Genomic DNA, 15,407 nt, shown 5'->3' on the forward strand with positions numbered 1-15,407 from the left:
TACCTATTTTCATGTGCTTGTTTGCCATGGGATTATCCTCTTCCGTGAAATGTCTGCTGATGTTCTTTGACCACTTTCTAATTGGATTGTTTGTTTTTCAGTGTTGAGTTTTGAGAGTTCTTTATACATTCTAGACTCAAGTCCTTTGTTGGAGGTGTCATTTGAAAATATATTCTTCCTGTCTATAGCTTATCTTTTCATTCTCTTCACACGGTCTTTCATAGAACAAAAAATTTAGTTTTCATGAAATCCAGCTTACCAATTTTTCCTTTTATGAAATGTGCTTTTGATGTCAACCCTAAGAACTTCTTCCCTATCCCTAGGTCTCAAGGATTTTATCCTTTTTTCTAAAAGCTTTATCATTTTACATTTTATATTTAAGTAATTCATTTTGAGTTAGATCTCTTTATAATGTGTGAGACTTCGGTTGAGGTTCAGTTTATTGCCTGTGGATGTCCAATTACTCCACCTCTATTTGCTTAAAAGGCCATCTTTCCTCCACTGGATTGCTTTTGCAACGTTGTCAGAAAGCTACAGTTTTTTCTTCCCTTCTAATCTCTATGTTTTAATTTATTTTTATCGCCTTATTGCACTGCTAAAACTTTTGGCACTAGTTGAATAACAATGGACATTCTTGCCTTTTTCCTAATCTTGGGGGAATAGTATTCAATGTTCCACTATTAAGCATGATGTTAGCTATAATTTTTGTAGACTCTCTTTTTCAAGTTGAGGAAATTCTCTTCTTTCCTAGTTTGCTGAGTTTTTATCATGAATCGTTGTTGGATTTTGTCAAATGTTTTTTCTGTGTAAACTGACATGATCATGTGACCTTTTCTCCTTTGGTCTGTTGATGTGGTGGATTGCATTTGACTGACTTTTGAACGTTGAAGCATACTTGCACATTAGAGATAAATTCCACTAGGTTGCCACATGTAATTCATTTTGTACATTATCAGATTCAATTTGTTAATATTTTGTTGAAGATTTCTGTATCTACATTCATGAGTGCTACTATCATGTAGCTTTACTCCTTTTTTCTTCTATCTTTGTCTACTTTTAGTATCAGAGTAATACTAGCCTTCTAAAATGATCAAGGAGTACCCTCTCCTCTTCTGTTTTCTGGAAATAGAATTTTCTGAAAATAGAAGAGGAGAGAGTAACATTCTTCTTTAAATGGTAAATAGAATTCTCCAAGGCTTCAAGGCCGAGAGATCTATTTTTCAGGAGCTTTTATATTATTATGAAGGGTTCAATTTCTTTAAGATTATAGGACAATTCAGTTTGTCTGTTTCAACTTTGTTGAGTCAGACAGTTTCTAGTTTTTGAGGAACTGGACCATTTCTTCTAAGTTGTCAAATTTATCAATGTAAAGCTATTTTCTAGCATTCCCTCCCTTTTTTTGGAGACAAAGTCTCACTCTGTCACCCAGGCTGGAATGCAGTGGCACAATCTTGGCTCACTGCAGCCTCTGCGCCCCAAGTTCAAGTGATTCTTCTGCCTCAGCTTCCCAAGAAGCTGGGATTACAGATGTGCACCATCGTACCTGGCTAATTTTTGTATTTTTAGTAGAGATGGGGTTTCACCATGTTGCCCAGGCTGGTCTCAAACTTCTGACCTCAGGTAATCTGCCTGCCTCAGCCTCCCAAATTGCTGGGATTAGAGGTGTGAGCCACCATGCCTGGCAACCTCATTATTTTTTAATGGTGGCATGATCTCTAGATATAGCTTCTGTTTCATTCCTGATACTGGTGATTTGAACCTTCTTAATTTTTAACTTTGTCAATCTTGCTAGAGGTTAGCAACTTTGGTGATTCTTTTCAGAGCCGACTTTTGTTTCATGGATTTTCTCTATTGTTCTCCTGGCTTCAATTTTATAAATGTATAATCTTAACTTTATTATTTCCTTTCTTCTGTTTGGTTTCTACTTATTTTGCTCTTCTCTTTCACTGTTCTTGAGGTAGGGATTTAGGTGAATGATTTGAGACCTGTCCTCTTTTCTAAAATAAGCATTTAGTACTATGAATTTTCCTTTCAGCACTATTTTATCTGTATCCCATACACTTTGATGTGTTGTGTGTTCATGCTCACTCATCTCTATGTCTTTTTAACGTTCCATTAAAATTTCCTATTTAACCTATGGATTAGTTGAAGTATGTTGCTTCATTTCTAAGTGTTTACAAATATTCTTCTTTTCTTTCTGTTCTTATTTCTCATTTCATTCTATTATGATGAGAAAACATATTCTATATCTTTTTAATTCTTTTAAATTTGCTGAGTTTTTTTTTTTTTAATGGCCCAGGAGATAGTCCATCTTGAAGAAAGTTCCACCAATGCTTGAAAAACATGCATGCTCCTCCTGTTGAATAGAGTGTTCCATCCATTTTAATTAAATCCTGTTGCCTGATTACGGTTTTCAGTCCCCCCCCCCCCTTTTTTTTTTTTTTTTTGCTGTCCATAAGTTTATTGTCTTTATCCGAAAAATCTTCAGAGAAAATTGTTTGGTTTAGCTCTCAACAGCCTGCTCCTGAGCTCTGAGGAAGTTTGCCTACTTTTGAGCTACCCGATCTTTCTTCTGAGCAAGGGACATTTTGGGATGGTTCCACCTCTTCTTTTTAACTTCTTTCTTGGGCTTCTTTTCATAGACTGGATTCTCATGTATAGCAGCATGAGCTTTCTTATACATCTCCATCATGTTTGGAGTTACGCTGTTCTTTATGTATTGAGAGAACTGTTTCTTGTAAGCATCTTCATCTTCTTCCATTAAGTAGCGCATGTAATCTGCAACATTCTGGCCCGTGATGTGCTTCCGGTGTACTTCTGCATTAAATTCCCTGCTTTCAAAATCATAACCAGGGAATCGTTTGGTACTGTGAGGGACAGACCAGCCTCCATCCACAGCTCCCTTCAGGAAGCCAAAAATTTTATTGCCAGTGATAGTTCTGGCAAGGCCTGCATCTAAATAGCAGGTGAAGGCACCTGGCTGACCATCAATGCTTTCCACATTGTGTTCATTGCCAGTCACCTACACTTGGCCTTCATAGATGTTGTCCATGCTAAACCTATTGAGAAGCCTGCGGGCCAGCAGCAGGTCAGTACAATACGCTGCAGCATAATTTGTCAGGCCAACCTTCACACCATATTTTGGCAGTTTGTGTGCATATGCTGCACAGACTATCATATTCCCCTCTATAAGGGCATAAGCAATCTGACAAATGATATCTCTGTTACATGAACTACTATCCTGTATTTGGGTATGTTGTATTTATTTTTATCCCGTATCACCAAGCATTTCTGAGCATAGTAATTGGTTTTACCCTCAAGTCGTCGTCTAAATTTCACTTGGTATCTCTTAAAGTAGGCCTTATTCTTAATAGCTCTAACAAACCCCATCCTGTGGAACAGAGACCCGCTTCCGCTGCTCAACAGAGACCTGCAGGCCCAGCAGCGCCTGTTTTTCAGTTCTTTCCTACCCTTTCTGATTTGCTGTCTAGTAGTTTTGTTAACCATTGAAGTAAATGTGTTGAAATCTCCAACTTTAATTGTTGATTTGTCTATTTCTCCTTTCATTTCTATCAGGTTTTCCCCCAGAACATCACAATATCATATTGTATAGTCTTATTATTTACATGTAAATACTTGTGATATATCTCATCACAGTCTAGTGATATTAATGTTTTACTACTCGGAGTGAAGTGTAGAAACCTTACCTCCATTTAGGTCTCTTTGCCCTCCTCACTTTTTAAATATAATCGTCTGAAGTATTTCCTTTGCATACATTGAGCAACACACTTCTCTCCTTCTGAGACTCTGATAATGCAAATGCTAGCTCTTTTCTTATTGTTCCATGAATCCCTATGATTCTGTTCATGTTTTTCTTCTCTGTTGTTCAGATTGGGTAAATTCTGTTGATCTGTCCTCAAATTCACTGATTCCACCCTCTATCATATCTATTATTGGGGTCAGACTGCAAGTTTGTTGCATTATATTTTTAACTCTATCATTTGAATTTGGTACCCTTTTATTTGCTTATATTTTTTTTCTATTTTAAAAATTTGTTTTAAGAGCATTTGTAGCAGTTTTGTGCACCTTTGAAGCACTTTTATAGTGGGTATTTTAAAATCCTTATCAGGTAATTCCAACATAGGATTCTCCTTGGTATCAACATCTATTGACTTTCTCATTCAAGTTGTGATTTTCTTGGTTCTTTTATAACAAGTGATGTTCTGTTGTACCCAGTGTATTTAGATCGGATATTATGAGATGATATTTAATCTTGAAGTGTAGCAAAAGGTCCTGATGGGTATACGTTCACTTTCCTGCTGGGTCCCGTCGACATCATGCTGGGGAAGAAGGAGCGCTGACTCACGCTGCCTTGTTGGAGACAGGTTGGGGGCAAGTTCAGTTCCTCTTGGTCCTGCTGACATCAGGGAAGGGAGTGGGGAAGCACAGGGCCAACTACCCCCATTTCCCACCACGTCATTGTGCCTCACTGATGCTGGATGAGGTGAAGGCTCCGCTGCTTACTGGTTCCTGCTACAATACGGGAGGAGGAAGAAGGAGATTAACTCCCCCACTTCATCCTATTTCATTCTGTTGGTGCCAGGTGAGGCTAGAGGCTCACCTCCCCACTAAATCTCCTTTGGGGGTTTAGGGGGCAGGGAGGGAAAAGGTCAAAGTGTCCACTGGCTCTGCTGTACGCTGCTTGATCCAGTTTCTTGTCGTCTTGTGGATGTAGAGCTTCATCTCCTCACTGGGCCCACTGACACCAGGGGTGGGAGAACACAGAGTAGTGACTAGTCCCTACTCACACCTCCTGGTTAGTCTAATTGATGTCAGATGGGAGTAGAGACTCAGCTTCCTGCTGGACCCCTGTTGGCCCCAGGGTGGGTAGCGGAAGCACACTGGTGATGGGCTCCACATTAAGCCACCTCATTGGTTCTTGTTGCTGCTGAGTGGGGGTGGATTCGCCACCGGGCCTTGCTGACACTACTCTGGTGGGGAATCTGAGCGCCACCTGTTTCCACCAGGAGAAGGATAAAAGATGAGCTCCCTGCTCAGCCCCACAAACGCCACTGGGTGGGGGATAGGAGTACTACCCCTGCTTCTGCCTGCTTCCTTAGGTCAGGGATCCAGTGGAAGATCAGCTCCCAGTGAGGCTGAAATTGTCAACGGGGGTGGGGAGAGTGGTTATGCTTTTATGTTGTGTCTGGCTGGTGTAGCATGGATATTACCAAAAAGATTTTCGGTCATCAGGCCACCAACTTTCTGGTCCTTTGGCTACGGGATTAGGTGTCTCCTGGAGCATATTTTGTGTGTGCCTATTAGAGATACAGGGGACGTGTATCCTGTCTGGGATATATGGGAAAAAATAAGGAAATCCAGAGACCTTATTACTGTTTCATTCTTCAAGTCCCAGAGTCCCTAGGCAGCCTCCTTCTTCCTTCCCCCTTCCAGGGCCTTCTCTTCCCATGCTTTCTGTTGTATTTTGTCCAGGGAGTTTAATTGTGAAGAGGAAAATCTGTGAGGAATTGGGGCTATTCTATCTTAGCAGTCCAGGAGTCCCAGTTGTCCTTTTTTAAAAACCCCAAATCATGATCACATTCTTTATACAGTCAAGTGCCCCAGCTAAAAATTTCCCATCACCTAGTGATATCTTTGCCATCATGATATCATAGCATAACACATCACCTTATCTATGCTTGGATGTACTTCCAAACACAAATACTTAAACATAAAAAAATTGTGTTAGGCACTGTTGGTGGGAAGGTAAATTAGTACAGCCACTATAAAAAACAGTATGAAGGTTTCTCAAAAACAAAACAAACAAACAAACAAAAACCCTAAAAATAGAAGTACCCTATGACCCAGCAATCCCACTAGTGGGTATTTATGCAAAGGAAAAATAAATCACTATATCAAAGGTATACCTGCACCCACATTTGCAGCACTAGTCACAATAGCAAAGATGTGGAATCAACCTAAATACCCATCGCATGAAGAAATGAACAAAGAAAATATGTGTGTGTGTGTGTATGTGTGTGTATATATATATTTGATGGAATACTATTTGGCCATAAAAAATGAAATCATTTCATTTGCAGCAACATGAATGGAACTGGAGGTCATTATGTGAAGTGAAATAAGTCAGGCACAGAAACACAAATATGGCATGTTCTTACTCATACATGGGAGCGAAAAAAGTTGATCTCATAGCAGTAAAGATTAGAATGATAGATACCAGAGGCTGGGAAAGGTGTGGGGGGGGGGGGGTAGGGGGGATGAACAGAAGTTGATCAATCAGTACAAATATACAGTCAGGTGGAAGGAATAAGTTATAATGTTCCATGGCAGAGTAGAGTGACTATCGTTAACAACAATATATGGCATATTTCAAAATACATAGAAGAGAGGACTTCAAATGTTCTCAACAAATAGAAATGATAAATACTCGAGGTGATGGACACCGTAAGAACTCTGGCTTGATCATGACACACTCGAGACATGTAACAAAATATCGCACGTATCCCTTATATATGTAAAAATATTATGTATCAGTAAACAAACAAGAATTATGTTGCAGTAGCCTGTGGTATTCAGTAGAGTATCATGCCCTACAGGCGTGCAGCCTGGGAGCAATAGGCTCCACCACAGAGCCTAGGTGCGGAGTAGGCTGTGCCATCTAGGTTTGTGTGAGTGCGCTCTATGAAGTTCACACAATGATGAAACGGCCTAATGACAAATATCTCAGAATATGTTCCTGTTGTTAAGCAATGCATGACTTGTACATTTTTGTATCATTTTTACTCACCATGAGTTTTAAATTTCGGTTATAAATAGCACTCTTTGAAAGCACTATTTTAAAAGCTATATAATTCCCCACTGAATGGCCAGAGCATGATTTATACTGTATAATAATTTTCCTATTGTTGAAAATTTGGACTCCAACATTATTGCTATAATAAATAATGTACTGGTGAAAATGTTTGTGCCTTAAAGTTTTCTGTATTTCAGGCTGTTATCTTAAAATACAGCCCAGAAGTAGAATTCTACATGGTTCAACAGCAACATGCAAGAGAACACCCCGTGCCAGCACAGGGACTTCAACATACTTTAAAACATGAGCGGACTGGGTTGAGAAAGGAAAACAGTATTGCACAATAGTCTAATATGCATTTTCTTGATCATTAGGAGGCTGATCCATTGTCGTTCTTTTGTAAATTGGGTTTTCATGTCTTTCGCTTGTTCATCTTCTGGGCCCTTACATACTCTTCCAAAATGCCCTTACCAGTAGAAGAATCTGACTCACTATGTATAAGTGGTTTTCTTAAACCAAAAAGATGTAATTCAAAGTCAAAGATCAGCTAAGAGAGAAATAATGTAATCCCCTGTTCAGCTACAACAAATATCAAGTGCCTCACAGGAAAGCACCTGCCAATTAAATAAGGCAATCAGATAAAGATAAAACATATGAAACACTTCAGACTTCTGGATAACTCTTGATCTTGAAAACATTTCCCGAATCTTACCTGAAGCATAACGACAGTGTCACCTTCAAAAGTGGCAAATGTATCTGTGTCACACTTTAAGCCTGAGATTCGATTTTCCATCATGTAACCCTATTGCAGAAAAAAGAAAAAAAAACACACACACACATTTTAAATTTGCGATCCTATCACTATACAGGACTCACATTTTCTTTAAAATTAAAAAATATACAGAAAATTGAAAAGAGGAAAACAATTCTATTTCTCCCAGCCAAAGTAACCACTGTAAGAATTTGGATTCCTTACATTAGCTTTTAGTTCATGAATATTGTTTTGGTGGTAATAAAAACTATTTGAAAATGGTTGTGTCATCTATTCACAATAGCAAAGACTTGGAACCAACCCAAATGTCCATCAATGACAGACTGGATTAAGAAAATGTGGCACATATACACCATGGAATACTATGCAGCCATAAAAAAGGATGAGTTCATGTCCTTTGTAGGGACATGGATGCAGCTGGAAACCATCATTCTCAGCAAACTATTCCAATCACAAAAAACCAAATACCACATGTTCTCACTCATAGGTGAGAACTGAACAATGAGATCACTTGGACACAGGAAGGGGAACATCACACACCGGGGCCTGTTGCGGGGTGGGGGGAGGGGGAGGGATAGCATTAGGAGATATACTTAATGTAAATGACGAGTTAATGGGTGCAGCACACCAACATGGCACATGTATACATATGTAACAAACCTGTACGTTGTGCACATGTACCCTAGAACTTAAAGTATAATAAAAAAAAAAGGAGAGGAAAAAAAAGAAAATGGTTGTGTCACATTTCTGCAAAAGATTTCAATAAAGTAGACTGATTTTTTTCCATCTTTCTTCCAAATTCTAATAAATGCCCAGGTACTAGTGATTATACCTCACCGTATGCAGGCAAATGATTTCTCCCCTGCCCCCAGCAACCCTTCTGAAAATTAGCCTGTATACCTACAAAACTCCCTGAGAGGCAGCAAAATGTCTTAAATTGCCACTCTGCATCTTAATATCATTAAATACTCTGCACCATAAATTCTCACTCCAGTAGTTTTTTCCCTTCTACTTCCTGAAATCCTTATTTAAATGGCAGTGTTGGCAGTCTTTCTGCACACAAACCAGAGAATCGGCTACACAGGAGAAAGCAAGTTTGGTCCCAAGCAAAACATGAAGGAAGCAAAGCCCGTCTTTGTGTGGCTCTAGGTCGTTCCCCTTCTGAGGGCCTCTGCACTACCTCCTTCTTCCAGCTCTTTGTTCTCCCGGGTGAATCTCCAGAATTGTTCCCTCTGTCCAAGCCCACTTCCACAAATCACTTCTGCCTGTGTCCATCACATCAGAGCTGACTGTCCTGTTATTTCTCCCAGGACTATGTGCAATGAGCACTTTAGCTCTGAATAAGGAATGACAAGTTTTGCCCCGATAATATTTTCAAGCCACAGAGGCCCATGGGCAGTCATACTCTTGAATCTCCAGGTACCCTTCATGCCTGGGGGACCTGCTCCATTTCTGAAAATGGCCACAGGGGTCCTAGAAGCCTGGATTTCCGGGTTCCTGCCGCCCTCAGAGCCCTGAAAACTTGTAGGCATCAGTCCTGCTCCTGTGGGGAGAGACACCCTGGAAGGCCCGGCCACCTTTCCCTCTTCCCCATCAAGGCTGACTGGGCGGTGTTACCACCTGCAGTTTACAGAAGCAAAGGAGTCCCCAGCAGAAGCCTTAATTACCTTCATAAGGTTAAACTGATTTTGTTCATGGGTAAGTAAATCAGTAACATTTCCAATCAGAAGTTCACATCCCCCCACCCCATAATAATCACAGGATTAAAACTGCCTTGTGGGCAAACCACACGAAATCAGATTCTGATGAAGTGTGGTCCTGCCTCAGAGTGATTTCCCCATAAGGCTACAGTGGACTCATCTTCACCTTTCTCATTCTACAGTGCCCTCTATGCTAGATACTGTGCTGGGACTTCACACAGACTTCCTTTACCTCACAGAATCCCTTTAATCCTCACAACGGCCCAGCGAAGTAGGCATTATCCTCATTTTACAGATGAAGCAAGTGAGGTTCAGGATTGTGTTGGAATGTTCTTGAATCAACTGTCAAGTTCTGATGTGGAAGAAGAGTAACACTAAATATACCACCTGATAGGATTGGGCTCTGTGTCCCCACCCAAATTTCATCTTGAATTGTAATAATCCCCACGTGTCATGGGAGGGACCCGGTGGGAGGTAACTGAATCACAGCAGTGGGTTTTTCCTGCCCTGCTCTCATGATAGTGAATAAGTCTCACAAGATCTGATGGTTTTATAAAGGATAGTTCCCTGCACATGCCTTCTTGCCTGCCACCATGTAAGACGTGACTTTGCTCTTCCTTCATCTTCCACCATGACTGTGGGGCCTCCCCAGCCATATGGAACTGTGAGTCCATTAAACCTCTTTCCTTTATAAATTACCCATTCTCAGGTATGTCTTTATTAAGCAGTATGAGAACAGACTAATACAGTACTTCAGGGTTGAGAAGCAGTGGTTATACCTAAGAAGTTTAGCTGCAAAACACTCAAAATACTAATGTTGAAGAAACAAAGTGCTTTTTTTTTTTTTTTTCTGAGCATTTTGCTCTGCTCTCCTCCAGTGAAGGAGAGGGCAACCGGCTCTTTGTTGTTCTCTGACACTTCCACCCTGCCCTGAAGTCAGGCGATCCAGTTTTGAAATGACCAGAAAGAGACTCTACTCAAAGGGCAGAACCAGCAAACAGACACCAGAAGTCTCTCAAAGAACAGGCAATGGAGTTCTGGGAGCACAAAGATGTTCTGTATCAGCTCTTCACATACAATATAATTCCTTTTTCTCCTACATGGTGAAACTCAGCTGTGAGCTCCTCTTCTAGTTTGAAAGTCAAGTAAAACAGGGTGTTGATTCTGGACTCTACCTGGCCCTTGAGAGCTGAGGTAACAAGGCTCACAGCCCTCAAACAACTTGCAGGTAACTGAAAATGAAATGGCAACAAGAAAAATCAAAGTCCAACACATGTGAGGCAGAGTCGTGGTTGTCATATTGCTTCCCATCTCCTGAAAATAACGAGGTGCATTTATGATCTAATTTCTTTAGAATAAGCCAGAAAGGCCTGGCCTCCCAGGAGTCTCCATCCTTGGGACCCTGAGGTGACCCACTGAGAAACTAGCCAGGCTTAGAAAGTCCCAGCATCCATGTCCTGGGTAAATGTGTATGTGGCTTAGAGAAAGACCGATGGCATAGAGCAGTCACTGAATGGGGCTTGCAGCCTGAGTCTCCTTGAGTGACTTAAATTCTACAGTGAGGCCTCAAATTCTTGGGGGACAAATGATTATAAACAGTTTGTGCATGTGTGTCTGCATCATTTTTTAACTAAAAATGACCTTTTTGGGTTTTTTAAATTAATTGCTAAAAGTAATACACAAGCACTGTAAAAAAAAAAAAAAAAAAAGACAGAAAGAAAACAGTCATTCACAACCTCCCAAGGTGGAAGGTAAATGGGTGCCTGAGAAAGACCCCAAGAAAGGGGCTCAGGATTGGACTAAGGATCACAAGGATGGAGGGAGGAGTTGGCGGGATTGGTGGGGGAGGAAATGAAAGACCCGGAAGCCAACAATGGAGCTGATCTGGGTAAAAGGGAGCCATGGAAAGTTGTGAGAGGAGGAGGGCCATGACCGCACATGGAAGGTACAGTCAGAGGAGACCTTCACACATCTTTACAGATCAGCACCACAACGTGTGCCTAGAGTAGGGACAGTCATGGAGGCCACTACCGAGGGTCAACTTCCATATGCACTACATACAATGTATCATTTCTACTTCTCACGTCTCATCACTCCAGTTTTCAGAATGAAAACACTGAAGTTCAGTGAGGTTTCCCTGAACCTTGCTTGGGTTCATTCTGGCCATACCAGTTTGCCCACTTCGCGGGAGTTTTGCAATCCTGTTCTCATTGTTTGGAACACTCCCCTCAGACCTCCATGGGGCTCCCTCATTTCATTTCCATCTCAGGTCTGAAGAAGTTCCACTGCAAAAAAGGTATCCCTGCCTCTCTGTTTAAAACAGCTGCCCCACCCACCACCTTTGCTTTCTAGCCCCCCTGCCCTTTATTTAAGACAAACAGCCTTATACTCCTCTCTTCCAGCCTCTGGATCTGACTGGGATAACCTGTGGCCTTGGGTAGCGGGTAGCAATTTTCCCACCTGTCCCCAACCCCTGCCTTGTGCTACTCCGGCCTCTATGTGGTGCTCAACTTTGACTCTGAGATCCTGGTCTTGCTTGGCCCTTACTGAACACAGCTAATGATATATGCAGTCATCGCTGAAAGAAGAATGTGTGCAGAATGGTGAATGGAAACCTTGCCTTAGCTTCTATAGCCTGCGGTGCTGAATGCTGAACCTGGGCAGTGTCCCAGCATCCCTCGTTCTCGGGGGTTGGCGGGGAGGTAGGCTAGAAATGGCAACTAGAGGTGACTCAAGCTCTCTCAAAGGATGCGAGGTGAACTTCTATCAGCCCAGCGTGGAGATGGCCATGCCTCACAAAGACCGGGACAGGTGTGGCACAGGACAAAGAGCCCAGGTGAGAGGGAAGGAAGGAGCCTCTCCTGGGCCCCAGTGACAATTGGCCATCAGCTCTTTTCAGGGGGAGGAAGTGGAGATGGAGGAAACAAGGAATAAAGACTTTGCACGTAAAGGGACTTTGAGCAGGTGCCCAAGAGAAACAAAGGCAGAGGGCTTCCTGCACTAGCCACCTGATGCTGAGTGGGATCCACAGGGCTGGGAGAAAAGCATGACTTCTGAAGCTGAATGTCACCCCAGACCCAGCTGGGTCGAGAGCCGACAGCCTCCTGCCTGGGGTCCATGGGGCAGGGCAGGGTTGTGGCCTCAGGCTCAGGAGAGACAGGGTGCAGAGTCTGAGTGCAGAGCCACATGGAGGGCCCTGGCATCCTCAATTAACCCTCTGTCATCTCCCTCAAGCCTTGAGTCAGGCCAAGGGGCCATCCACACTCAGTCAAGCAAGATTCCAAGGTTTGTCCCACTCTGTCCCTGGAATTCCATCTGCCTGGACCCTGTGTTTCATTCAGAGGTAACATGTGAGGGGTCTTGTCTGCCTGGAGGAGCTGTGTAGACCTGGGTAAGCCAATCTCAGGACGAGGTATCTGAATCAAGTCTCTTTTTGCAGCAGGTGGAAAAGACCCATTAGCTCCCAGGGCAGGGCAGGGACTGCTCTACAGGAGTCATGCCAGGTGCCAAACGTTCTCCTCTCCAGTGCAGACCTCCAGGAGCCGACAGATGAGAACCTGCATCTGCCCAGGAGGAAGCGCAGGCTCCTTGGTGTCCCAAGATGCCCAGGGTCCTCTGTGGCATTGTCCAGGGAAATCCAAAGTATTCTGGGGAAATTGCCATGCCTGCATTTCATGCTCTCCACTCCCACTCCTGCCATGGGGCGTTTTCCTTCCATCTGATGCCCACAGGCTCCCTCAGTCCCCTGGGGATTCGATTTCATTTCTCTCAGCCTCTGAATTGTCTTGGCTTTAACCAGGGCACCACAGATGCCTGCTCAGCAGGAAGGCTGCCACATCACACATGATTCACAGGCTTCTGTGTCCACGTGGAGCTGCCGACTGAATGGGAGCCTGGGGGATCAGCTCCCTAAAACCACATCCCTGTCCTTCCCAGCTGAGGTGGTGCTGACTGCAGCGTGAGGGCCCCTGAACCAACAGTGGTTGTTCCAGTTGTCAGGGACCATTCCGCACACAGACTGGCCTGTGTGCTGGGCCAGCTAGGTCTCCCCACAGCCGACATGTGGCCAACGATGCTTCGCTGAAGGTGTATGGGGTTCTCACCCCTATGTCTCTGTTGGGAATCGTTTCATTGCAAGACCTAATCACTGGGCCTTTGCTGTATCTCAGATTAAAACTAAAAATTTAGCTGGAAGAGGCCTATAGAAAAGTACAGAGCGTATGCCTGAGAGTGTGTGTGTGTGTGCATGTGGGTGCATGCGTGTGCATGTGTGTATGTGCATGCGTGTGCACGTGTGCATGTGTGTGTGCATGTGCATGTGTGTGTGCATGTGTGTATGTCCATGCGTGTGCGCGTGTGCGTGTGTGTGTGCGCGTGTCCGTGTGCGTGTGCACCTGTGTGTATGTGCATGTGTGTGTGCGCGTGTGCATGCGTGTGTGTGTGTGTGCACGTGTGCATGTGTGCGTGTGTGTGTATGTGCATACGCACGCATACACAGGCACTATGGGCTACATCATTGTGTCCCCCCAAAATTTCTTTTTAATTTTTTTTGAGACGGAGTCTCACTCTGTCACCCAGGCTGGAGTGCAGCGGCGCGATCTCACCTCACTGCAACCTCCACCTCCCAGGTTCAAGCGATTCTTCTGCCTCAGCCTCCAGCATAAGCTGGATTATAGGCGCCCGCAACCATGCCCAGCTTTTTTTTGTATTTTTAGTAGAGACGGGTTTCACCATGTTGTCCAGGCTGGTCTCGAACTCCTCACCTTAGGTGATCCACCTGCCTCAGCCTCCCAAAGTGCTGGGTGGCATGAGCCACTGCCCCTGGTTCCCCACAAAATTCTTATATTGAAGTCCTAACCCCCACAACCTCAATGTGACTGTATTTCAAAACAGGACCTTAAAAGCAGTAATTAAGATTAAACGAGGCAATTGGGCAACCCTAAAGCAATACTGACTGGCATCCTTACAAGAGGACATCAGGACACAGACACACACGGAGGAACATGTGAAGACACAGGCAGGAGATGGTCATCCACAGGTCAAGAAGTGAGCCTCAGAAGAGACCAACCCCGCCCACACCTGGATCCCAGACTTCCAGCTCCAGAGCTGTGAGAACAGAAATTCCTGTTGTTTAATCCACCCAGTCTATGGCACTTTGTATAGCAGCCAGCACAGACAAACACAGCATGTGGGAAGTGTTAGCTTGAACCGTGTCTGTTCATGACCAGAGATAAATCAATGTTAACTGCTTCTCCAACATGAACAAATCTTTTGGAGTCTGAGGAAGCCCTTTCCTAAGCCATCAACTCAAGGCACTCAGTAAGTAGCACCTTAGGTTTTCATTACAAAATGAAATTTTTCTCCTTTCTACATTGGACTCCTGAGTGGGGATATTCGTTTGTTTATTGGTGGGGTCGATGGATAGTGGGAAATAAAAGGGTGGTACACAAGAAACAGGTTCCATCTGGAAAAAAAAAAGTAAGATTTTCCGTGAGCTTACTTTATTCCTAAGAAGGAGAGAAAGAAACATGAGAGAGACAGAGGGAACTCTAAACCCATGTTCCAAATGCCAGCGGAAGCCTCAGAGAGGGAAGCAGCAGAACCTGGGCTCTGTGAAGCAAGAGCCCACTCGGTAGACAGCTCCTCCACTCTCTGCCTTCTGGGTTACATCGAGCCACTTAGCGACTAATTGTGAGTGTCATGAAGGTTGTGTCCCGTTTCAGTGAGAGCCCCAAGAAACATATTTTATGATCCAAACTTTGTACATGGAAAGTTTAATATTTTCCTGCTGTTTTTAACATCGCTGAATTTTTTACTATATGATTACATTTAATAAATGTATCAGAACAAATCAGAAACAGGCGTTCTTTCCCCCTTTTTAAACAAATGAGGATAAATTCTGTTAATCTGAAGACGACAAAACATGAAATCAATCTTATCTTATTTGTTCAAGGAGACCAATTAAAAATACAGAGATTGACCCACCAACCAAGAGGCACCGTGTCTTCGGGTGGCACTAATTTTATGCCTGTGACCTCCACCGTGCCCACAGGTGCAGAACCCATACGTGAGGGGACCTGGGAGCATGGAGAGTCACTGCAACCTGTCTTGTGACAGCTGA

General features: G+C 43.3%; 1 protein-coding gene and 1 pseudogene across 1 annotated transcript in view; both read right to left on the bottom strand.

Moving 5' to 3' along the window:
• The window catches only part of ACOXL (acyl-CoA oxidase like), a 197,792-nt gene that overhangs the window by 149,996 nt on the left and 32,389 nt on the right, over positions 1-15,407 (bottom strand). The window contains exon 3 of the mRNA XM_073022719.1: positions 7,527-7,616. Within this exon, the coding sequence (XP_072878820.1) occupies positions 7,527-7,616 (90 nt within the window). The remainder of the gene's footprint in view (positions 1-7,526; positions 7,617-15,407) is intronic.
• LOC103241246 (large ribosomal subunit protein uL18-like) lies at positions 2,504-4,540 on the bottom strand (annotated as a pseudogene).

The sequence above is a fragment of the Chlorocebus sabaeus genome, chromosome 14 (assembly GCF_047675955.1).
Source record: "Chlorocebus sabaeus isolate Y175 chromosome 14, mChlSab1.0.hap1, whole genome shotgun sequence".
Classification (NCBI taxonomy): domain Eukaryota; kingdom Metazoa; phylum Chordata; class Mammalia; order Primates; family Cercopithecidae; genus Chlorocebus; species Chlorocebus sabaeus.